The 24422-nt window shown below is 43.5% G+C and overlaps 2 protein-coding genes across 3 annotated transcripts in view; both read left to right on the top strand.

The window, feature by feature from the left end:
• The window catches only part of LOC116975274 (dipeptidyl peptidase 4-like), a 63683-nt gene extending 59999 nt beyond the window's left edge, over window positions 1–3684 (top strand). For both annotated transcript variants that reach the window (XM_033024157.1, XM_033024158.1), the window contains exon 26: window positions 2306–3684. In XM_033024157.1, coding sequence (XP_032880048.1) covers window positions 2306–2407 — 102 coding nt within the window. In that variant the 3' untranslated portion in view covers window positions 2408–3684. The remainder of the gene's footprint in view (window positions 1–2305) is intronic.
• Window positions 3685–5546: 1862 nt separating this feature from the next.
• gcg (glucagon) lies at window positions 5547–22434 on the top strand. Its single transcript, XM_033024155.1, has 9 exons — window positions 5547–5626; window positions 6135–6238; window positions 8278–8436; window positions 11009–11128; window positions 12857–12994; window positions 17233–17397; window positions 17894–18001; window positions 18467–18574; window positions 21906–22434. Exons 2-9 carry the CDS (start codon window positions 6144–6146, stop codon window positions 21940–21942), a joined length of 930 nt encoding a protein of 309 aa, XP_032880046.1. The 5' UTR covers window positions 5547–5626; window positions 6135–6143; the 3' UTR covers window positions 21943–22434.
• The last annotated feature ends 1988 nt before the right edge of the window (window positions 22435–24422 follow it).

Here is a 24422-nt window from a genome sequence, read left to right as displayed (position 1 = left end):
TGGATAGGCACATGGATATGGCAGGATATGGATCACATGAAGACAGATAAAAGTCTTGGCATTATCTCTACGCAAGTCATGGCATCAGTTCTCCCACCAGTCTTACTGTCGCCGACCCAGTTCTCCCACCAATCTTAAGGGCCTGTCCCACTTAGGCGATTTTTTAGGTGACTGCCGGCGTCGGGATGTCGCCTGTAAGGTCGTGAGTAGTTTTTCTGGTTGCCGCTGGATTTTGAAATGTTCAGTGACCGTGGGCTTGTTGTAGCTTGTCTTCTCCTGATGTAGGTGCTGTCGTAGGTTGGCATAGGTTGTTGCCAGGAATGTGTAGGTTGTCGCTGACTTCGGTGAATTCCATTGTCGTAGTCACCGACAGTCGCCTAAAACATCACCTAAGTGGGACAGGCCATTCGGCGACCTGCCACGACTATGACAGTTGCCAGCAGTCGCCTAAAAATTCGCCTATTGGGACAGGCCCTTTATTGTATCCGACCAGTTCTCCCAGCCATCTTATTGTCTCCGACTACATTCTATCTCTGTCCCGCCCACTCCCCTGACATCAGTCTGAAGAAGGGTCCCGACCCAAAACTTTACCCATTCCTTCTCTCCAGAGATGCTGCCTGTTCTGCTGAGTTACTCCAGCAGTTTGTCTACCTTCAATTTAAACCAGCATCTGCAGTTCTTTCCTACACAGTCTTGGGATTATTTTCAGCACAGACCTGTTCTTGTGCTGTACCATTCTATGTTCCATGTTATTAAGTAAAATCGTGTGTAAAATACTGGGCCAATTCTTGGTGGAAAAATCATTGTTAATTCTTTCCGCTTGTTATTTGACGAGTTGCTGCCCAGCCAGATATAGTCACAGAGGCCCAAGTCGTCCGTGCCGACCGAGATTCCCCACCTTTTAAATGTTGTTATAATACCTGTCTCGACTACCTCATCGGTCCTAACCCCTCTCTCCCAGAGATGCTGCCTGATTCTGCTGAGTTACTCCAGCTTTTAATGTCTCTCTTCGGTTTAAACCAGTATCTGCAGTTCCTTCCTACACACTCCCATCTACCTCATTGGAGACCTTCGGGCTATCTTTAATCAAACTCTAATCAGACTTTATCTTGCACTAAATGTTATTCCCGTTATCCTGCATTTGTACATCATGGACGGCCTGATTGTAATCATGTAGACAAAAGTGCTGGAGAAACTCAGCGGGTGCAGCAGCATCTATGGAGCGAAGGAAATAGGCAACGTTTCGGGCCAAAACCCTTCTTCAGACTGATGTGGGGGGAGGGCAGAAGAAAGGAAGAGGAGGAGCCCGAGGGCTGAGGGAGAGCTGAGAAGGGGAGGAGACAGCAAGGACTACCGGAAATTGGAGAAGTCATTGTTTATGCCGCTAGGGTGCAGACTGCCCAAGCGGAATATGAGGTGCTGCTCCTCCAGTTTCCGGTGGTGCTCACACTGGCAATGGAGGAGGCCCAGGACAGAGAGGGCGGATTCGGAATGGGAGGGGGAGTTGAAGTGCTGAGCCACCGGGAGATTAATGCGGTGGTTGGTTAATGCGGACCGAGTGGAGGTGTTCGGCGAAACGATCGCCAAGCCTAAGCTTGGTCTCACCGATGTAGATCAGCTGACATCTAGAGCAGCGGATGCAATAGATGAGGTTGGAGGAGGTGCAGGTGAACCTCTGCCTCACCTGGAACGACTGCTTGGGTCCTTGAATGGAGTCGAGGGGGAGGTAAAGCGACACGTGTAGCATCTCTTGCGGTTGCAAGGGAAAATGCCCGGGGAGGGGGTGGTACGGGAGGGAAGGGAAGAATTGACTAGGGAGTTATGGAGGGAGCGGTCTTTGCGGAAAGCAGGCAGAGGGGGAGATGGGAAGATGTGGTGAGTGGTGGGGTCACGTTGGAGGTGGCGAAACTGACGGAGGATTATTTGTTGTATGTGACGGCTAGTGGGGTGGAAGGGGAGGACTAGGGGGACTCTGCCCTTGTTGCGAGTGGGTGGATGGGGAGAGAGAGCAGTGTTACGGGGTATTGAAGAGACCCTGGTGAGAGCCTCATCTATAGTAGGGGAGGGGAACTCGCGTTCCCTGAAGAAAGAGGACATTTCCGATGCTTGTAATCATGTATAGTCTTTCTGCTGGCTGGATAGCACGCAATGAAAAAGCTTGTCACATGTTACAATAATAAACTAAACTAAAACATTACTAAAAAAATGACCAGCCCATTATTTGGTTGGTTCTTGAAAGAAATTAAAAAGCAAGTAACTTCCATGTCAAAGCAAGCCATGATTGTTCTTCTCATTTGTGTTTCAGTGGTATACGGACAAGGATCATAGTCTAGGTGGCGCAGCGTACAACCATCTTTACATCCACATGTCCCACTTCCTACAACAATGTTTCTCCCTCAGTCACTGACAGCTGGAAACATTTTCAACCAAGCATTAAACATTACAACTCAAGAAATGGTGGATGAACTCAACCAGTTAGGTGGACCCTTTGTTGAATTTTACCGAAGGGACTTTGACCTGAAACATTGTACGGGTTCTTCCTCCATAGATGCTGCTCGAATTGCTGAGTTCTTCCAACATTTCAGTTTCTCAACATCAGAGGTTTTGATTTTCCAATATTATAATAGTTCCAAGATGCAACTATTCCCATTTAAATATTTGTGTTGATAAAATAGAACAATCCAGGTCTCAAAAAGATGATTTTTCTTTCTTCTTCCATGTCCAAATTGTTAATATATTATGTGAAATGTTTTATGTTTTTCATTTGACCAATTGCCAACATCAAACAAATGGTTCATTTTCGAAACTCATTGAAGTTAAAATAATCGTAAGTTCATAAGTCATAGGAGCAAAATTGGGCCATTCAGCCCATTAAGTCTACTTTGCCATTCAATCACAGCCAGCCTATCTTTCCCTCTCAACCCCATTCTCCTGCCTTCTCCCCATAACCCCTGACACCCTTACTAATCAAGAATCTGTCAATCTCCGCCTTAAAAATATCCAGTGACTTGGCTTCCACAGCCATCTGTGGCAATGGATTCCACAGATTCACCACCCTCTGACAAACAAAATTCCCCCTCATTTCTTTTCTAAAGTTACGTCCTTTTATTCTGAGGCTATGGCCTCTGGTCCTAGACTCTCCCACCAGTGGAAACATCCTCTCCACATTCATTCTATCCCGGCCTCTCACTATTCGCCTCACATTGTCCAGTGCTGAAAAAGTGTACTGAGTCAGTTCCATTGGCCCATTGTCCTCAATACTTCTTGCCATACATCTGCCCAAATGTGTTTTTTAGAAGTCATATTGTATCTGCTTCTACAGGCAGATGTGATAGATTATTCAGCATTTTCTCTCTATACTTTCTTTCACCGATGCAAGATTCAAAGATCATTAATTCCTTGATGGGATCTACTGATGGTTCAGTTGTGACCTGTCGTTAAACTAGGTGCTAGATTATTATACCCTGACTTATTTTTTTGCAAAAATGGCCAAAGTTTTTCAAATTATATTCACCACATAAAAATCTGTTGATTCAATGTTATATATGCATAATATTTTTAATTTTGTTTCACTTTCAGTGTTATTTACGGTGATTATTATACATTGTCAGTTTGCATCATTTAAAAAAATTTCAACCACGAAAGCTGTTTAATTAAGAATAGTTTAATATGTATGTAAATTGCTTCATTTGCAAATAAATGGTACTGTTTGTAAATTGTATTCTTCATGCTTTTTGATTCAACATACCAGGGTCTCTTGTTGCGACAGTGTCACAGCGATTTAGTTACTGCCTTACAGCGCCAAAGACCCTGGTTCGATCCTGACTGCAGCTGCTGTCTGTGCGGAGTTTGTACATTCTTCCTGTGACCACGTGGGTTTTCTCCGGGTGCTCCGGTTTCCTCGAACACTCCAAAGACGTACAGGTTTGAAGGTTAATTGGCTTCGGTAAAATTGTGTATCCTAGCGTGTAGGATAGTGTTAGTGTACGCGTGATCTCTGGTCAGCACGGACTCGTTGGGCCGATGGGCCTGTTTTCACGCTCGATATCTAGTCTAAAGACTGACTTTTGATATTAGATTCATAGTTGTAGAGTCGTATCTTGGAAACAAGGCTTCAGCCCAACTTGCCCATGCCAACCGAGATGTCCCATCTATACCAGTCGCACCTGCCCGGGTTTGGACCCACATCCCTCACCCGGCTGCTGTAGGGCTTCGCGCAGCCCCCAACGTCACTACTGCAAACCCACCATCCATCGCCACCACCAACAGCCCCTCTGCCCAGAGCAGGGGAACCAAGAACCAGAGGGCATTGGTTTAAGGTGAGAAGGGGAAAGGTTTAATAGGAACCTGAGGGGCAAGTTTTTCCCACCCAGTGGGTGGTGGGTTGATGGAACGAGCTGCCCGAGGAGGTAGTTGAGGCAGGTACTACCACAGCATTTAAAAGACACTTGGACAGGATACACGGATAAGATGGCTTTAGAGGGATACGGGCCATACTTGCGTAGGTGGGACTAGTGTAGATGGGGCATCTTTGTCGGCATGGGCAAGTTGGACTGGTTCCGTGCTGTATGGCTCTCTAACACTCTGTAACTAGAGTGATTCCAATGGTCACTGTCATCAGCGTTGGATTGGGCTGGTGCAGCGATAGAGCTGCTACCTCACAGCGCCAGAGACCCGGGTTTGATCCTACCTACGGGTGCTGCCTGTGTGGAGTTGGCACGTTCTCCCTGTGACCTTGTGGGTTTCCTCCGGGTGCTCTGATTTCCTCGCACATCCCAAAGACATGCGGGTTTGTAGGTTAATTGGCCTCTGTAAATTGTCCGCAGTGTGTAGGAAGTGGGTGAGAAAGAGGGATAACATAGAACAGGTGTGAACGGGTGATCGATAGTCGGCATGGACATGGTGGGTTGAAGCGCTTTTTTCCATGCTGTATCTCGAAACTAAACTCTGTGTAGAAAAGGTCCCGACCAGAAACGTCATCTATCCCATGAAATGTTGCCCAAAGACAGCTCTCCGGAGATGCTGCCCGACCCGCTCAGTTATTCCGCCACTTCGTGTCTATCTTTGGTCTAAACAAAACTAGCCTGAAACAAAATGTTCAACTATTTGCACCACAGACGCCAGATTGTTCTCCACCAGAGGAGGACTGTCTGGTTGGGCCATGGTCGACTGCACTCCCCCTCTAACTTGTTCGCCTCTCCGTAAACCATCAAACTCACTGAGCGCAAACACCTGGCAATGTAAAGAAACGAAACAGCTTTGTTATGCACCATTCACTCCGAGCTAAAAGCACTCATTTGTTCGGAAAATAGGAAGTCATCCGGAAGAGTAAAAAATCTTAAGTGATTTTCCTGAAATCAGGTGGAATGCAAAGTTTAAAAAAAAAAAAGGATGATTCAACAATTGGTAATCCACAATGTCTGAGGACGGGGACAGAAAGTGCGCAAAGTGAGTTTCTTGAGGTGGAATTGACGTCACTTGTTCCAATTGCTCAACCACCCATCGACTATATAAAGGGATTGAGTTTCTGTGGGAGCACTGAGAAGCTTTCAGCACCATCAACACCGCTCGGGGGAAGAGAAGCTATCTGGAGGATTGATTCTGATCTCAAGTGGCTCCTCAGAAGGTAAGGATGAACGTAAACACCATGGGGAGAACCTGTAGAAAGGGAGATGGGCCTGTATTATAGAGTCATTCAGCCCTTCGGTCTGAAAACAGGCCCTTCGGTCCAACTTGCCCATGCTGACCAACGTGCCCTATCTACACTTGTCCCACTTGCCCATGTTTGAACCATATTCCTCTGAACCTAAGATAGAGACAAAGTGCTGGAGTAACTCAGCAGATCATGCAGCAACTCTGGGGGGGAAAAAAAGGATGGGTGACATTTCGGGTCGGGGCACTTCTTCAGACTCAGGAATCTGAGGGATCCGACAGGAAATGTCACCCAATCCTTTTCTTCAGAGATGCTGCCTGACCCGCTGAGTTACTCCAGCACTTTGTATCTATCTTCGGAACAAACCAGCACCCTAACTATGTACCTGTTCAAATGTTTATAAACATTGCGATAGCACCGTTCCACCAGTGAAATCAGCTATTTTTTTGATGCTCTCCTTTGAATGTGTGCTTGTTTGCTGCAGGATAAGATGAAAGGCATTGACTCTGTTGTGGTAGTGCTGCTTTTGATGCTTGCACAGAATAGTTCCCAAAAACCAATACAGGACTCAGAAGAAACATCCAGGTAAGTTATTCTTCCGAAAAATGAACTGCAGAAGCTAACGGACATTGAAAGGCAACCAGCCATTATTTCGAACACTTTATTAAATTGATCAGTTTCTTAAAAAGTCATCCTGATATCTGTTATGCCAGCTAAACCATATTCCATTTACTCAACTACCCGCTCGGGAAGACTAGCAGTATTTATTGGTGCTTACGTGAATCAAAACACCCGTTTCCATAGCTAACTTTTATTATTATTTATGTATCACAAACATCATTGTTTCACTGATAATTGCAGACATTTAAGGGTTAAAAATATCCGCTTTACATCTTTAGTTTTGCCGTTATGTATTTCAGTTTTTGTTGTTTTAATAAAGTTACCCGAAGTTTTTAAATATTTTTAATGCAAAGGAAAGTAAATTTAATGCTTTGCCCAATTTTGCTGCTTCATAGAATATATCACCTTTGCAACTAAGTCTGAGCGTAACTTTCAACCATAACTTTGGTGCAATTTACATTGTAGGTCATAAGGAATAGGAGTAGAATCAGGCCATTCAGCCCATCAAGTCTACTCCGCCATTCAATCATGGATAATCAATCTTTTCCTCCTAACCCCATTCTCCTGCCTTCTCCCCATAACATCTGACACCTGTACTAATCAAGAATCTATCTATCTCTGCCTTAAAAATATCCACTGATTTGGCCTTCTGTGGCAAAGAATTCCACAGCTTCTCCACCCTCTGACTAAAGAAATTTCTCCTCATCTCCTTCCTAAAAGAACGTCCTTTAATTCTGAGGCTATGACCTCTAGTCCTAGACTCTTCCACTAGTGGAAACAGCCTCTCTACATCATTCTAGCCAAGCCTTTCACTATTCTGTATGTTTCAATGACGTCCCCCCTCATTCTTCTGAACTCTATCGAGTACAGGTCCAGTGCCGACAAATGCTCATCATATGTTAACCTACTCATTTCTGGGATCATTCTTGTAAACCTCCTCTGAACCCTCTCCAGAGCCAGCACATCCTTCTTCATATATGGTGCCCAAAATTGCCCACAATATTCCAAATGCGGCCTTACCAGCTCCTTAGAGCCTCAACATTATATCCCTGGTTTTGTATACAAGCCCTCTTGAAATAAATGCCAGCATTGAGTTTGCTTTCTTTACTATCAATTTGACTTGCAGATTAACGTTTTGGGAATCCTGTACCAGCACTCCCATGTCCTCTTGCACCTCCGATTTCTGGATTCTCACCCCATTTAGAAAATAGTCCATTCCTTTTCGTACTATTTCGAGCACAATTTGCAAACAGGAAACCCTTTATCTCCTGAATTTATACCAAGGGAGATCCCAAAACACTAAATTAAATGAATGGCTATTTACTTTGCTTTAGAGATACAGCGCGGAAACAGACCCTTCAGATCACCATGTCCACGCCAACAAGTGACCACCCCGTACACTAGCACTATCCTACACCAGGGCCAATTTACAATTTACAGAAGTCAATTAACCTCCAAACCTGCACGTTTGTGGAGTGTGGGAGGAAACGGGAGCACCCGGAGGAAATCCACACGGTCACAGGGAAAACTTTCAAACCCCCTACAGACAGAACCTGTAGTCAGGATTGAAGTTGGGTCTTTGGCGCTGTAAGGCAGTGGCTCTACCCGCTGCTCCACTGTGCCGCTCCTAGTCAATTTAATCAAGAGTACTCAACAGTCATACGCACTGATTGCAAAACTATTTTTACTTGCTGAGGCTTAACAACCTGTAAACACAGGCACATTAACACACAGACAATATATAATAAAAAATAGAACAAATTAATAATCATCATACGAGGCGACCATAAAAACACAAAAACGAAAGCCCGTAGTTCAACCAAATACACAGTTCATAGAAGATCATGGTGGATGAGGTTAGTGTTGTATGGTGGTGTAAAACCTGATTTAATTTGCTTTTTCCATTTATGTAGTTACAGAGAAATGTTAAGCATGTGATATAACTGATTTCATGCTTCATTTGTTAAGTATGAATAATAAGATGCATCTGTATTTCTAAACAGTACATTGGACACTTCAGAGAACTCTCTGGATAAATCCAATTCACTACAGAATGTGAAACGGCATTCCGAAGGCATGATTGCCAGTGACCTCAGTATACATATGGACAAGTTGCGTGCCAAAGAATTTGTAGACTGGCTTCTGAACAACGAGCAAAATGGGTAAAGTATTTTCCTTAAGTATATTTTTTTATACCTACAATACGTATCTCTGGTAATACTGAACAATGTCCTTTGGTCACTTCTATGTGTCATATAGAACACAGAACAGTACAGCACAGGAAGTTCATAAGTTTTAGGAACAAATTAGGCCATTCGACCCATCAAGTCTACTCCGCCATTCAATTATGACTGCTCGATCTTTCCCTCTCAGCCCCATTCTCCTGCCTTCTCCCCGGATACCCCTAATCAAGAACCTGACACAATCTCCGCCTTAAAAATACCCAATGACATAGCCTCCACAGCCGTCTGTGGCAATGAGTTCCACAGATTCACCACCCTCTGACTAAAGACATTTCTCCTCGTGTCCTTTCTAAAGGTGCGTCCTTTTATCCTGAGGCTATGGCCTCTTGTCCTGGACTCTCCCACATGTGGAAGTATCCTCTCTATCCACATCTACTCTACCACAATATTCCAGTATCTGCAGGAAGGAACTGCAGATGCTGGTTTGCACCGAAGATAGACACACAATTCCGGAGTAACTCAGGCAGCATCTCTGGGGGAAAAAAGCAATAGGCGATGTTTCGAGTTGAGACCCGTCTTCAGATTCTTCAGAATTTTATTGGTCTGAATAAAGGCCTCGACCCAAAATGTAAACTATTCTTTTTCTCCAGAAATGCTGCTAGACCCGCTGAGTTTCTCCAGTATTTTGTGTTCCAGCAACTATTATAGTGCCCACACCAAGAAATAAGTTCATTAACCTTCCACCATAACTTAAATTCATAATACCTAAATGAGTATCTTTTCTTTTTTGACTGTTCAGGTTAAAGGTTTGTCAATCTTTTTTGCTGAGGAAGATTAACATTTGATATGCGAACGTATCTATTATCTCCATAGACGCTTACTGACCTGTTGAGTATTCTAGTCGTTCATTTCCAGCATCTCCATAGTTTTTTTTTCAGTCCGTTAATCCAGCCTGTTATCAGGTCCCGACCCAGAACATCACCCATCCCTTATCTCCAGAGATGCTGACTTAATCTAGCACTTTGAAGAAGGGTTTCGGCCCGAAACGTTGCCTATTTCCGTCGCTCCATAGGTGCTGCTGCACCCGCTGAGTTTCTCCAGCACTTTTGTCTACCTTCGATTTTCCAGCATCTGCAGTTCCTTCTTAAAATCTCTAGCACTTTGTATCTTTCTTTGGTATAAACCAGCACCTGCAGTTCTTTGTTTCTACTGCTAACCATTCTACCTCTACTGCAGCAGTACAATGAGCTGTAGGGTTCAGAACTTGTAGTCTTAGCCACTTGACTCTCATCGATATCAGTAAGCAGTTCCGCCTAACTTTTGTACCCTCTTTTGCTTCCTTGTTCGCACATATAATATGTTGTGATTATCTGCGTTAAATTTCATCTAACACCTACTGGTTTAGTCCTTAGATAATCTAAAATCTCTGAATCGTGTTGCTTAGTAATCAATAGTCATCTTTAATATTCTGTACACTTTCCACTCGGAAAGATTTCCATTTATTAAAAACTTGCTCTTTAGCCAATTTTCCATCAACAGCCATTCTTTAAATCTAATGAATTATTTTTACACATTTGGTTCTATTGTCAAATATCAATCAGTTAGAAGATTGCTGTTAGAAAAACTACAGTCATGTTTGGAGTATTGCATGCAGTTCTGGTCACCCCATTACAAGAAGGACCTGGAGGCTTTGGAAAGGGCGCAGAGGATGCTGCCTGGATTAGAGGGCATTAGCTACAGGGAGAGGTTGGACAGACTTAGATTGCTTTCTCTGGAATGCCAGAGGTTGAGGAAAGACCTGATAGGAGTATATAAAATTATGAGTGCCATAGATAGGGTAGACAGTCAGAACCTTTTTTCCCAATATGGAAATGTCAAAGATGAGATGCCATTGCTTTAAGGTGAGAGGGGCTATGTTTAAAGGAGATGTGCGGGGCAGGTTATTCACACAAAGAGTGGTGAATGTCTGGAACGCACCACCAGGAGTGCTGGAGGCAGATACAGTGTGATTGTGTCATTAGGTGGCTTTTGGATAGGCACATGGAATTGGATCACGACTAAGCATTATGTTCAGAATGGATATTATGGGCTGAAGGGCCTGCTCCTGTGCTGTACTTTTCTATGTTTTATATTCACTTGCTATATAAAATCAACATTTAAGAAATGCATTTATATATTAAAATCTCACTATTTCGCAAACTAAGTTAACTTCCTGATCGTAAAAATCTCTTGCCCACAAAATATCAAAGCACAAATTGCTGGAGGAACTCAGCGGATCAGGCAGCATCTGTGGAGGGAATGGACAGGCGAGGTTTCAGGTCAGGACCCTTCTGCAGACTGATGGAGTAGAGGGGGGGGGGTGAAGCTGGAAAAAAGAGGTGGGGGCGGGATAAAGCCGAGCAAGTGATGGGTGGATACGGGTTACAAATGTTGCATCTTAGGATCATGACATCTTAAAGTTGCAATGGTGGCTGCTTCCTGGGGTAAAAGATTTTGCAAATGTAATTTTTACATGTGCCAGTTACTCATGGTTTAAGTTCTCTTCAATCAGTGACATACAAAAGAGACACGCAGAAGGAACTTATACAAGTGATGTTGATTCCATCTCCGACTACTTCAAGGCAAAGCGCTTTGTAGATTCACTGGCAGGCTACGGCAAGCACCAAAATGGGTAAGTCACTCATTCATCGGGTGGCGCCGTGCAGTGGCAGCCTCGCCAATAGTCTGTCTCATCCTTTGTTTGTTGTTTTTAGTATGTTGTTTAATGTATGTTTTAGTGTTCTTTAGCTTTGTATTGGGTGGGGGTGGGGGAAACTTTTTTCATCTCTTACCTTGACGGAGATACAATTTTTTTCCATATCGTATCTGCGTCCACACTGAGGCCCAACATCGAGGAGCTGGCGGCCTCTTGCTGGGGATCGACCTTGGGAGCTCCAACCGCGGTAGCCTGCAGACTTAACATTGTGGAACTTGCAATCCCTTAGTTAGGGACCGACTTCGGGAGCTCCAAGCCGCAGGAACTTCGACAGCCCCGATTGTGGGGGCTTCGACCGCTCGATGCGCGGGCTTCGAACACCCGCTGCAGGAGCTTCGATCACCCCGACTGCCCCGACCGTGGGAGAATAAAGAGGGAAGAAGATAAGACTTTATTGCCTTCCATCACAGTGAGGAATGTGGGGGAGCCGCTGTGTGTGGGTGTCTATGTTAACTTTTTTGTAGTTGCGTGGCTTGCTGCTTTTTTGTACGACAGTACGGCAAATAAAATTCCTTGTATGTTCTTACATACTTGGCTAATAAATTCTTTGTTGTAATTGAATCTGCTCGAAATATTTCTCTCATTTGTGCTCAGTAAAGGATGGCACAGTGTTGCAGCAGGTAGAGCTGCTGCCTCATGGCACCAAAGACCCAGGTCTGATCCTGACATTGGGTGCTCTCCGTGTGTGTACTTTCCACTTTCTCCCTTTGACCGCATGGGTTTTCTGCGGGTGCTCTGGTTTCCTCCCACATTCCAAAGACATGCGGGTTTGTAAGTTGATTGGCCTCTGTAAAATGCCCCTAGTGTGTATGAAGTGGTATAACGTAGTTCTTGTGTGAATGGGTGATAAATGATGGGCTCGGTGGGCCGAAGGGCCCGTTTCCACGGTGTATCTATCTTTCATTCTTTTCAATTGCTATTTCAATGAGTACAATTAAGTTTCATAAACAAAGCAAGTTGTAGTAATAATGTGCGGAAACAGGCCCTTCGGCCCAATTTGCCCACATGGACCAACATGCCCCATCTACACTAGTCCCACCTGCCTGCATTTGGCCCATACCCCTCTAAACCTATCCTATACATGTACCTGTCTAACATTGTGACAATACCTGCCTCAACTATCTCCTCTGGCAGCTCGTTCCATACACACACCACACTTTCTGTAAAGAAGTTACCCCTCAAATTAAATTAAATCTTATTAAATTCCCCCCCCCCCCCATCACCTTAAGCCTATGTCCTCTGTACATTTACACAGTCTATTCCTCTCATGATTTTGTACACCTCTGTAAGATGACCCCTCAGACTCCTGCGCTACAAGGAATAAATTCCTAGCCTCTCAACCCCTCCATACAGCTCAGGAGTCCTGGCAACAACCTTGTAAATCTTCTCTGCACTCTTTCCATCTTTCCTATAATAGGCTAAACAAAATTGTACATTGTATTCCTTCATTATCACCTCTTCCCCAGCCAACAATGGGCCATTATAGCTCCACCCTTCCTTGGTCGGATGCAATGTGGAACTCGCACATTACTAAAGTTTGTATATCATGATATCGGGATTATCTTTGTAAAAATGTGTGTGGTGTGCTAATATTATTCTAAATACCAGCTCCACTCATACAGAAAAATATTTCCTGAAATTTAGCAGGGGCATTTCTAAGAGAAACATTGAATCTACCAGATACTCAGAAGGAAGCTCCAAGAATAACTTACGTGAGTATCTGGAGCTGGAAGCGGCAAAGGATTTCATTGACCGGTTAATAAAAGGGCGTGGCAGAAGGGAGTAAGTACTTCAAATTATTGTTCAATCCTCCACGTTATGACATTTCATTGTTGTGTAATTTTATACCAAACATATCAAAGATATCAACTAATTAAAGATAGTCTGAGGGTCTCCAGTGAAATAGGTGGGAGGTTAGAACCTCTCTCTAGTTGGTGATAGGATGGTTCAGTGGCCTGATAATTGAACCATCCTATCACCACTAGAGAGCAGTCCTGACCTACCATCTACCCCATTGGGGGCAGCCGGACTATCTTTAATCAGACTTTACTGGACTTTATTTTGCACTTAACTTTATTCCCTTTATCCTGTATCTGCATACTGTCGACTGTTCGATTGTAATCATATTATATGATCCATATTATAACAACGGGTGGCGACACTGTGTCGTCCTTTTCTTCTTTTTTTGGTTTTAGTCTGTTATTAAATGTATGTTTTAATGTATCTTTAGTTTTGTATAATGGGGGAATTTAAAAAAAAATCTCTTTCCTCGACGGAGATGCAATTTTTCCGTGTCGTATCTCCGTCCGCACTGCGGCCTAACATTATGGAGCTGGCGGTCCCTTTGCTGGGGATCGACTTTGGGAGCTCCAACCACGGGAGCCTGCGGACTTAACATTATGGAGCTCGCGTCCCTTGGGTTTGGGATCGACGTCTGGAGCTCCAACCGCAGGAACTTCGACAGCCCTGACCACGGGAGAAAATGAGGGAAGAAGATAATATACGTATTGCCTTCCATCATAGTGCGCTGTGGTGGATGTTTATGTTAATTTTTATGTAGTTGTGTGGCTTGTTGCTTTTCTGGTATAATTGCATGACAAATCAAATTCTTTGCATGTTTTTACATACTTGGCTAGTAATTCATCACCATTATAATTACAATTATACGGCAACTGTGGCATGGCTTGAATACCATCACCTCCTACAAGGCGAAATCAGGAGACAGCTCAAGCGACAGCGAAGCATCACTCCCTGACAAGCTCAATGCGTTCTATGCACGCTTTGATAGGGAGAACACTGATATGCTTTCCCGAGCCCCCATACGCCCTGATGGTATTACAGTCATAGTCACAGAGGCGGACATCAGAAGATCCTTCGAGGGGGTGAACCCTCGGAAAGCGTCTGGACCTGATGGTATACCCGGTCAAACTTTTTTTTTTCTCTTGTTTATTATATTGTTTACAGTGTACTATGTTTACATATTCTGTTGTGCTGCAGCAAGTAAGAATGTCATTGTTCTATCTGGGACATATGACAATAAAATACTCTTGACTCTTGACAATTACAATTATATAGTCTTTCCAGTGTCTGGATTGCATGCAACAGAAAAGCTTTTCACGGTATCTTAGTACACGTGACAACAAACTGAGCTAAACTAAAACTAAAAACGAATTAAATAGCAGTAACTTCTCATTCAGCAGAAGGTAGAGAAGCTTGAAAGTGCGCACCACCAGCTTCTTCCCCTCCATTATCAGGCTTCTGAACCGTTCTTCCATAAGCTAGGGTACTGTCCAATTCACCTCTACCCCATTGCGGCCATTGGACTTTATCTATGGAATTGGTGCTCTCCAATGCTGAGAACTATATTCTGCACTCACTGCCTTCCTCTTTGCTCCATCTATTATATTTGAGTTTGAGTTGGTTGTGTGCTCTATCTGAAAATCACACAAAGTACTGGAGTAACTCAGCGGGTCAGGCAGCATCCCAGGAGAGTATGGGTAGGTGAAGTTTCACGTTGAGACCCATCTATATCTGATCTGTATGGACACCAAGCAAAGCAAAGCTTTTCATTTTACCTCGGTAAACATGACAATGATAAATATAAAGCTAACTTATTTTATAAAAGTCAGATGCTTGATAAATAATGCAATATTACTTAAGTAAATTAATAGTAAAATCATTCCACTGTTAATTAGAAAACATTAAGAAGATAATACTGCAGTATTATTACAATTGAATTATGCTTTTTATTAATAATATGTTATAGCGAATAGAGATTGTATTGTATAAATGAAATTAAGCTATCTTTTTTGTTATAACTGTTTCAATGTTGTATTAATTTAACTGTAAGACTAGTCATTGCTCAAATATCCATGAAATTCAATAGCTGTTCTGGAAAAGTTTAGTTTAGTTTATAGGTACAGTGAAAGGTTTTTGCTGCATGCTAACCAGTCAACGGAAAGACTGTACATGAGTACAATTGAGTCTTCCACAGCGTACAGATACAGGATAAAGGGAATAATGTTTAGTGTAAGATAAAGTCCAATAAAGTCTGATTAAAGATAGTTTGAGGGTCTTCAATGAGGTAGATGGTAGCTCAGGACTGCTCTCTAGTGGTTGACAGGACGGTTCAGTTGCGTGATAACAGCTAGGAAAAAACTGTCCTTGAATCTGGACGTGTGCGTTTTCACACTTCTGTACCTCTTGCTAGAGGGGACAAGAGTGAGTGAGCGGGGTGAGACTGGTCCTTGATTATGCTGCTGGCCTTGCCGAGGCAGCTGACAGTGTAGATGGGAGATGAGGGAGTGAGCGGGGTGAGCGTTATAATAAATCGCCTTATAAAGACAATTGTGTCAATGGAGGGAAGGGGTTGAGGTGAAAGCGTATCAGACTCATAATAACAAAAAAAAAATTTCTCCCTAGGATTTTCAATAAGCTTATTTTTAAAACTACAAGCTAAAAATACTAATATGGAAACATAGAAAATAGGTGACGGAGTAGGCCATTCGGACCTTCGAGTCCACCCCATTCAATATGATCATGGCTGATCATCCTTAATCAGTACCCCGCTCTTACTTTCTCCCCATATCCCTTGATTCTGTTAGCCCTTAGAGCTATGTCTAACTCTCTCTCGAAAACATCCAGTGAATTGGCCTCCTCTGCCTTCAGTGACAGACAATTCCACAGATTCACAACATTCTGGGTGAAAATGTTTTTCCTCATCTCAGTCCTAAATGGCCTTCCCCTATTTTTAAACTGTGACCCCTGGTTCTGGACTCTCCTAACAGCGGGAACATTTTTCCTGCATCTAGCCTGTCCAATCCCTTATGAATTTTATATGTTTCTATAACATCCCCTCATCCTTCTAAATTCCAGTGAATACAAGCCCAGTCGATCCATTCTTTCATCATATGTCAGTCCTGCCATCCCAGGAATTAACCAGGTGAACCTACGTTGCACTCCCTCAATAGCAGGGGCCCAAAACTGCACACAATGCTCCAGGTGTGGTCTCACAAGGGCCCTGTACAACTACAGTAGGACCACCTTGCTCCGATATTCAAATCCTCTCGCTATGAAGGCCAACATGCCATTTGCTTTCTTTACTGTCTGCTGCACCGGCATACTTACTTTCAGGCTGTTATATTGATTAATAGAGTATATAGAGTATGTTGATTAATAGAGTATAATTGCGCAAGCATCAAAAGAAACAATTGCCAATCAATTTTTATGCCCCCCCCCCCCCCCCGTTTTTCCAAAAGACAGGTTTTTTTCTACTTGTCAATTTTCATAGTAACTTTTAAGCAATTCTCTACTGCTCAATTAAAGTTGTATTATAACCAATGTGGCCCTCATAATACAAATAGTGTTCTCTGAATCATGTGTTACTTTTTAGAAGAACTATCTGTATCACTTTAATTTAACTTGGACTAATTTGATATTAAAAACTTACAGAATAGTGAAAGGCCTGGATAGGGAGGATGTAGAGAGGATGTTTCCACTAGTGGGAGAGTCTAGCAGCAGATGGCACAGCCTCAGAATAAAAAGACATACCTTTAGAAAGAAGATGAGGATGAATTTCTTTAGCCAGAGGTTGGTGAATCTGTGGAATTCGTTGGAATCTGTGGAGTCTGTGAAACGGTTAAACCATGTCATCTCTGGGTGCCCGCTCTACCACCCACCAAATGGAGCTCAGGGCCTGGCAGACATTGGCGCAGAGCCAACAACCAGGATGCTCAACACTTGAGATCTAACTATTCCTTTGGTTTATGTTTCATTCGCAAGAAGAAGAAGAAGTTGCCACAGAAGGCTGTGGAGGCCGTCATTGGTTATTTTTTACGGTTAAAATTGACAGGTTGTTGATTAGTAAGGGTGCCAAAGGGAATGGGGAAGAGGCAGGAGAATGGGGTTGAGAGGGAAGGATGGATCAGCAATGATTGAATAGCGGAGTAGACTCCATGGACCGAATAGCTAAATTCTGCTATGAACTTATTCGTTCTCTAAAGTTCTTGCCAAATGTTCAGGTTTCCAGAAGAGAGTAAAGAAAACCCAAACAAAGTGATTCCTAATGAATTGGACAGAAGACACGCGGATGGAACCTTCTCCAGTGAGCTTATCACTGTACTGGACGCCATGGCTACCAAGGACTTTATCAACTGGGCTCTCAACGCCTCAGCAGTCCAGTCAAGGTAAGAAGCGCCAAATAAATCTACAGCCAAAGAACATAGGACGTATAACAGTGCAGCACAGGAACGGGCCCTTCGGCCCACAATGTCTGTGCCGAACATGATGCCAAGGTAAACTGATATCATCTGTCTGCACATGATTCATATCCCTCCATTCCTTGCATATGCATGTGCCTATCTAAATGCCTCTTAAACACCACTATCGTATCTGCCTCCACTCCCACCCCTGGCAGTTCGTTCCAGGCCCCCACCGCTCTGTGTGGGGGGGAAAAAACCGTGTCCCGCACATCTCCATTAAACTTTCCCCCTCTCACCTTAACTTTCCCCTCTCACCTTAGACTTTGCCCCTCTCACCTTAGACTTTGCCCCTCTCACCTTAAAACATTCCCTCCCACCTTAAATGACCCCCATCACCTAAAACTTCCCCCATTCGCGTTAAAATGTCTCCCACTCTCTTTAAAACTTCCCCTCACATCTTAAAACGTTCCCCCTCTTGCAGAAGACATGCGGATGGAAGCTTCTCCAGTGAGCTTAGCACTGTACTGGACACCATGGCTGCCAAGGACTTTGTCAACTGGATTCTCAACTCCGAAACCGTCCACTCAAGGTAAGAAGCAACTAAACTAGCGTCAAATAAATCTACAGCCAAAGAACACAGGACGTATAACAGTGCAGCACAGGAACGGGCCCTTCGGCCCACAATGTCTGTGCCGAACATGATGCCAAGTTAAACTGATCTCATCTGTCTGCACATGATTCATATCCCTCCATTCCTTGCATATCCATGTGCCTATCTAAATTACTCTTAAACACCACTATCGTATCTGCCTCCACTCCCACCCCTGGCAGTTCGTTCCAGGCCCCCACCAATCTGTGTAAAAAAAAAACGTGTCCCACACATCTCCATTAAATTTTCCCCCTCTCACCTTAAAACTTTACCCCTCTCACCTTAAAACATTCCCTCCCACCTTAAATGTCCCCCATCACCTAAAACTTCCCCCATTCGCGTTAAAATGTCTCCCAATCACTTTAAAACTTCCCCTCGCATCTTAAAACTTTCCCCCTCTTGCAGAAGACATGCGGATGGAACCTTCTCCGGTGAGATTAGCACTGTACTGGACACCATGGCTGCCAAGGACTTTGTCAACAGGATTCTCAACTCCAAAACAGTCCAGTCAAGGTAAGAAGCAACTAAACTGCTGCCAAATATATCTGCAGCCAAAGAACACAGAACGTATCACAGTGCAGCACAGGAACGGGTCCTTCGGCCCACAATGTCTGTGCCGAACATGATGCCAAGTTAAACTGATCTCATCTGCCTGCACGTGATCCATATCCCTCTATTCCCTGCATATCAATGTGCCTATCTAAATGCCTCTTAAACACCACTATCGTATCTGCCTCCACTCCCACCCCTGGCAGTTCGTTCCAGGCCCCCACCTGTTAGGTAGAGTCATAGACTCACAGAGTGATACAGTGTGGAAACAGGCCCTTTGGCCCAACTTGCCCACACCAGCCAACATGTCCAAGCCGGTGTGGGCAAGTTACATGGCACTAGTTCCACCTGCCTGTGCGTGATAGCATTTGACTCATAGCTAATTAAGGGTTGTGAAATAGCAGTTTAAACAATAAGCATTTAAACAAAATAATTAGCTTGGAGTATCATTGTGTTAAAAATATGGAATAATTTTGTTTTTCACTTTAGCTGGGGATAATTTAGCCAACTGGCAAAACACCCATTAAAAAAACAATATTTGAATAAATGACATTAAAATTAAAAGTATATTAAACAAGCCCCTCAGTCCACAATGTCTGTGTTGACATATTTCAATACAATCAATATAATATATTTCTATATAATGTTTGAATCTGTGCCAAATTAAATGTAATTATATTTTAATAAATTGTATTGTAATATAATCAATGTGTCACAGTGGTGCAGCAGTATAGTTGCTGCTTTATAGCGCCAGAGACCACGGTTCAATCCTGATTATGGGTATGTCTTATGTGGAGTTTGTACGTTCTCCCTGAGACTGCGTGGGTTTTCTCCAGGAGCTCTGGTTTCCTCCCATATTCCAAAGATGTGCAGATTTGCAGGTTCATTGGGTTCTGTAGAAACATAGAAACATAGAAAATAGGTGCAGGAGTAGGCCATTCGGCCCTTCGAGCCTGCACCGCCATTCAATATGATCATGGCTGATCATCCAACTCAGTATCCTGTACCTGCCTTCTCTCCATACCCCCTGATCCCTTTAGCCACAAGGCCCACTTCTAACTCCCTCTTAAATATAGCCAACGAACTGGCCTCAACTACCTTCTGTGGCAGAGAATTCCAGAGATTCACCACTCTCTGTGTGAAAAATGTTTTCCTCATCTCGGTCCTAAAAGATTTCCCCCTTATCCTTAAACTGTGACCCCGTGTTCTGGACTTCCCCAACATCGGAAACAATCTTCCTGCATCTAGCCTGTCCAACCCCTTAAGAATTTTGTAAGTTTCTATATGATCCCCCCTCAATCTTCTAAATTCTAGCGAGTACAAACCAAGTCTATCCAGTCTTTCTTCATATGAAAGTCCTGACATCCCAGGAATCAGTCTGGTGGACCTTCTCTGTACTCCCTAATGTATAGGACAGAACTAGTGTACAAGGTGACCACTGGTCGGTGTGGACTCAACTGGGCTGAAGGGTCTGTTTGCACATTGTATCTCTAAAGTAAACTAAACAATTCAGCACAGTCCTTATGGGCTGAAGGGCCTGTTCCTGTGCTGTATTTTTCAATGTTCTAACCCTGAAATCTTGTCTTTGCATTAAAATACCTGCTGAGTATTTCCAGCCTTTTCCACTTTAATTTCATCCAGATTCTTACGATTTGAAGGCTTTAAATCGCAGGCACCTCGCTTGAAATGCTGCACGTAAACCAGACTTATCCCATGCAACGCACGTGGCCACTGCCATACGCTGCCAGGCATACGTTTAAGTACATTATTCCAAATATAGGAGCATGTAAATTAAACTTCAATAGTAATTGGGCAAATCACGTAAATCCAGCACCTGCCGGTACTGCATTAATATTGGTGAATAGGTGATTCTTGTGAGAGAACCTTTTTTAAGGTGGGGGGGAAGATTTAATGGGTACCTGAGGGGTAACTATGTTACACATAGGGTGGTGGATGTATGGAACGAGCTGCTGGAGGAGGTAGTTCTGGCAGGTACGATCACAATGTTTAAGAAACATTAAGACAGGTACATGGATAGGGTAGGTTTAGAGGGATATGGGCCAAGCATGGGCAGGTGGATTAGTGTAGATGGGGTATGTTAGTTGGCATGGGCAAGTTGGGCCGAAGGGCCCGATTCCACACGGTATGACTCTAACCTCTTCCATCTTCCTTTATTCCCAATGCTGCATTCCTTATTCCTTTATCTATTTTCTATCCATGTACCTGTCCAAGTGCCTAATTACATGCCTATCTAAAAGCCTTTGAAACATCACTATCGTATCTACCACCCCATCACCCCTGCAAACACGTTCCAGACATCCAACACCCTTTGAGTGAAAAACTTGTCCCACACATCTCCTTTAAACTTGGCCCTTTCACCTTAAAGATATGCCCCAAGTCTTTGACATTTCCATCCAGGGAAAAAGACTGTAGACTTTAGAGATACAGTGTGGAAACAGGTCCTTTGGCCCACCTTCAACACTATCCTACACACTAGGGCCAATTTACAATTTTACCGAAACCAATTAACCTCCAAATTTGCACTTCTCTGGAATATGGGAGGAAACTGGGGCACCAGGAGAAAACCCATGCAATCACAGGGAGAACTTGCAAACTCTGTACAGACAGCACCTATAGTCAGGATCGAACCTGGATCTCTGGCACTGAGGCAGCAACTACATGTGTGCCACTGAGACACCCTGTGGAGAACGTGGATGGGTGACGTTTTGGGTTGGGACCCTTCTTCAGACTGATCGTGGTGGGATGTGGAAGAAAGCTGGAAGAGAGGTGGGGGCAGGATAAAGCCTGGTGAGTGATAGATGGATACAAAGATAGACAAAAATGCTGGAGAAACTCAGCAGGTGAGGCAGCATCTATGGAGCGAAGGAATAGGTGACGTATTGGGTCGTGACCCTTCTTTAGATGGATACAGGTGAGTGGGGGTTTTGATAGGTTTTGAACGTACAAACTCTGTATAGACAGCACCCATAGTCAGGATTGAACCCGGGTCTCAGGCGCTGTGGGGCAGCAACTCTATCGCTTTGCCACTGTGCTGTTATAAATTACTGTCTACTCTATCTGTGTCTCCCATAATTTTATATACTTCTATCAAGTCTCTGGCAATATCAAGTCTATTTGCTATTTTAATGAGTCGAGACTTGAAATATACTGAATATTGCATTTATGAATATTGCATTCACTGTTTAACTTGAGTAATATTATTCACAAATCTTTATGCAGCTTAATTTTTCCAAGTGTTACTGTGCAAAGAATCTAACTGCTGCTCTCTCCGCAGGGACTCTGTAATGGAATTCTTCAGAGAGTTCGAATAAAAGATGGATCTGATTTCAGTTTAGCATTTTGTGTTGTAACATTGGCCATGCATTGATAAAATATTTACAGCTATGTGTTTTGCAAGTAACACAGAATGTTATATGAAGCCATAATGCTTTGCGTGCAAAAGAATTGACTTAATGTGTAATGTGTTCTGAAGTAGGAACTTAAGTAAATAAATGTTATTCAAAGGATGCTTTAAAGGATAGCATTAGAATTTTAAGCGTCACCTCAGCAATTCTGTATCGTACAATGGACCTAACTACCTGTTCAGATCTATTTTGGAAAATTATTTTTCTAACAAATAATTTGTATATATTTGAACAAATAATTGTAATCAATATCTATTTAAATCTTTTAGTTTAATTTAAAAGATTTGTTTAAACAAAAAGTCTAATATCCCAGTTTGAAATAAAGTATGTTTTAAGCAGATAACTAATGCAAACCTCTAAGGCATAAATGGTAAGCATGAATAAACCTTTTCATGGCACTAAATCTGTAGTTCAGTTTCACCGAATCTTCATTATGTTTAGGATGCAAATATATGATTATTCAACTCTATATTTTCATCCAGGGACACAACACAGGATGAAATCAATCATTTGACATTATTTTGTTTCGGGAGAGAGAGAGCGAGAGAGAGAGAGAGAAAGAGAGAAAGAGAGAGAGAGAGAGAGAGAGAGAGAGAGAGAGAGAGAGATAGGGAGATACAACATGGACACAGGACCTTCAACTTAACCAGTAAGCATGCAGGTACAGCAGGTCTTTATAACAAGAGGAATCGAATATAGCAGCAAAGAGGTCCTTCTGCAGTTGTACAGAGCCCTAGTGAGACCACACCTGGCGTATTGTGTGCAGTTTTTGTCCCTTAATTTGAGGGAGGACATTCTTGCTTTTGAGGGAGTGCAGCGTAGGTTTACAAGGTTAATTCCCGGGATGGCGGGACTGTCATATGCTGAGAGAATGGAGCAGCTGGGCTTGTACACTCTGGAGTTTAGAAGGATGAGAGGCGATCTCATTGAAACATATAAGATTGTTAAGGGTTTGGACACGCTAGAGGCAGGAAACATGTTCCCGATGTTGGGGGAGTCCAGAACCAGGGGCCACAGTTTAAGAATAAGGAGTAAGCCATTTAGAACGGAGATGAGGAAACACTTTTTCTCACAGAGAGTGGTGAGTCTGTGGAATTCTCTGCCTCAGAGGGCGGAGGAGGCAGGTTCTCTGGATGCTTTCAAGAGAGAGCTAGATAGGGCTCTTAAAGATAGCGGAGTCAGGGGATATGGGGAGAAGACAGGAACGGGGTACTGATTGGGGATGATCAGCCACGATCACATTGAACGGCAGTGCTGGCTCGAAGGGCCGAATGGCCTACTCCTGCACCTATTGTCTATTGAGTTCAACATCAATCACCCGTTCACATTAGTTCTATGTTATCCTGCTTTCCCATCCATTCCTTAAACGCTAGGAGTGATTTTACGGAGGGACAATTAACCTACAAACCCATACGTATTTGAGATGTGGGGGGAAACTGCAGCACCCAGAGGAAACCCACGCGGTCACAGGGAGAACGTGCAAACTCCACGTAGACAGCACCTATTGTCGGGATCGAACCCGGGTCTCTGATGCTGTAAGGCTCAAATCTACCAGATGCACCACTGTAACATCCTATTAAGATATTGTTTAACCTTAATAATGTTCTATCTCTAATCCATTGCTTGGTGTTGATGATGCTCATATCCAGCAAGCAAATTCTAAAGTTCTTAAAGAGAAATCTCACACAGAAGATCGTTTACATGCATTATCTATTTGATATACTATAAAGGGGAGCACCAAATTAATTTCACCTCAGCATTACAGGTAAATGAGTGAAAACTATAATACCGGGTCAAAAATAACGGGAGATGCTGGAATAACTAAACGGGCCAGGCAGCATCTGTGGAGGGGACTGGATAGTCAATGTTTTTGGTTTGGGACCCTTACTGTAGAGGGGAAGAAGCAGTAAAAATAGGTGGGAAGATAGATTAGAGGGGAGGTTAGCCAGTAGCAATAGGTGGGATGGAGGTGAGGGGTGAGACAAGATCTACCAAGCCAAAGATGTATACCTCCTCACCTGTATCCACCTATCACTGACCTGCCCTTGCCCCACCCCAACCCCATCTCTTTACACTGATTACATCCCCTCCTCGCTTTCAGTGAAGATGAAGGGTCCCAACCCAAAATGTCACTTGTCAATTCCCTGTGTGCTGCCTGACCTGCTGAGTTTTGGCTACAGATTCCAGCATCTGTTGCCTCTTCTGCCTCCATCATTACCGTGGATGTACATACATACATTGAGGAGGCTCCGCTCCTTCAACATCTGCAGTAAGATGCTGCAGATGTTCTATCAATCGGTGGTAGCCAGTGCCAACTTCTTCACTGTTGTGTGCTGGGGCAGCAAGGTGAAGGCCGTAGACAGCAACAGGATTAACAAACTCATTAG

The sequence above is a fragment of the Amblyraja radiata genome, chromosome 7, assembly GCF_010909765.2.
Source record: "Amblyraja radiata isolate CabotCenter1 chromosome 7, sAmbRad1.1.pri, whole genome shotgun sequence".
NCBI classification, from domain to species: domain Eukaryota; kingdom Metazoa; phylum Chordata; class Chondrichthyes; order Rajiformes; family Rajidae; genus Amblyraja; species Amblyraja radiata.
The sequence above is the reverse complement of the archived record's forward strand: the minus strand, read 5'-3'. Positions and strand labels throughout refer to the sequence as shown.

Coding starts and splice junctions, on each gene's coding strand:
- gcg (XM_033024155.1), top strand. CDS start 6,144: ATGAAAGGCATTGACTCTGTTGTGGTAGTGCTGCTTTTGATGCTTGCA. Junction 11,129..12,856: donor TACGGCAAGCACCAAAATGG/GTAAGTCACTCA, acceptor CCTGAAATTTAG/CAGGGGCATTTCTAAGAGAA. Junction 17,398..17,893: donor GCCTCAGCAGTCCAGTCAAG/GTAAGAAGCGCC, acceptor CCCCTCTTGCAG/AAGACATGCGGATGGAAGCT.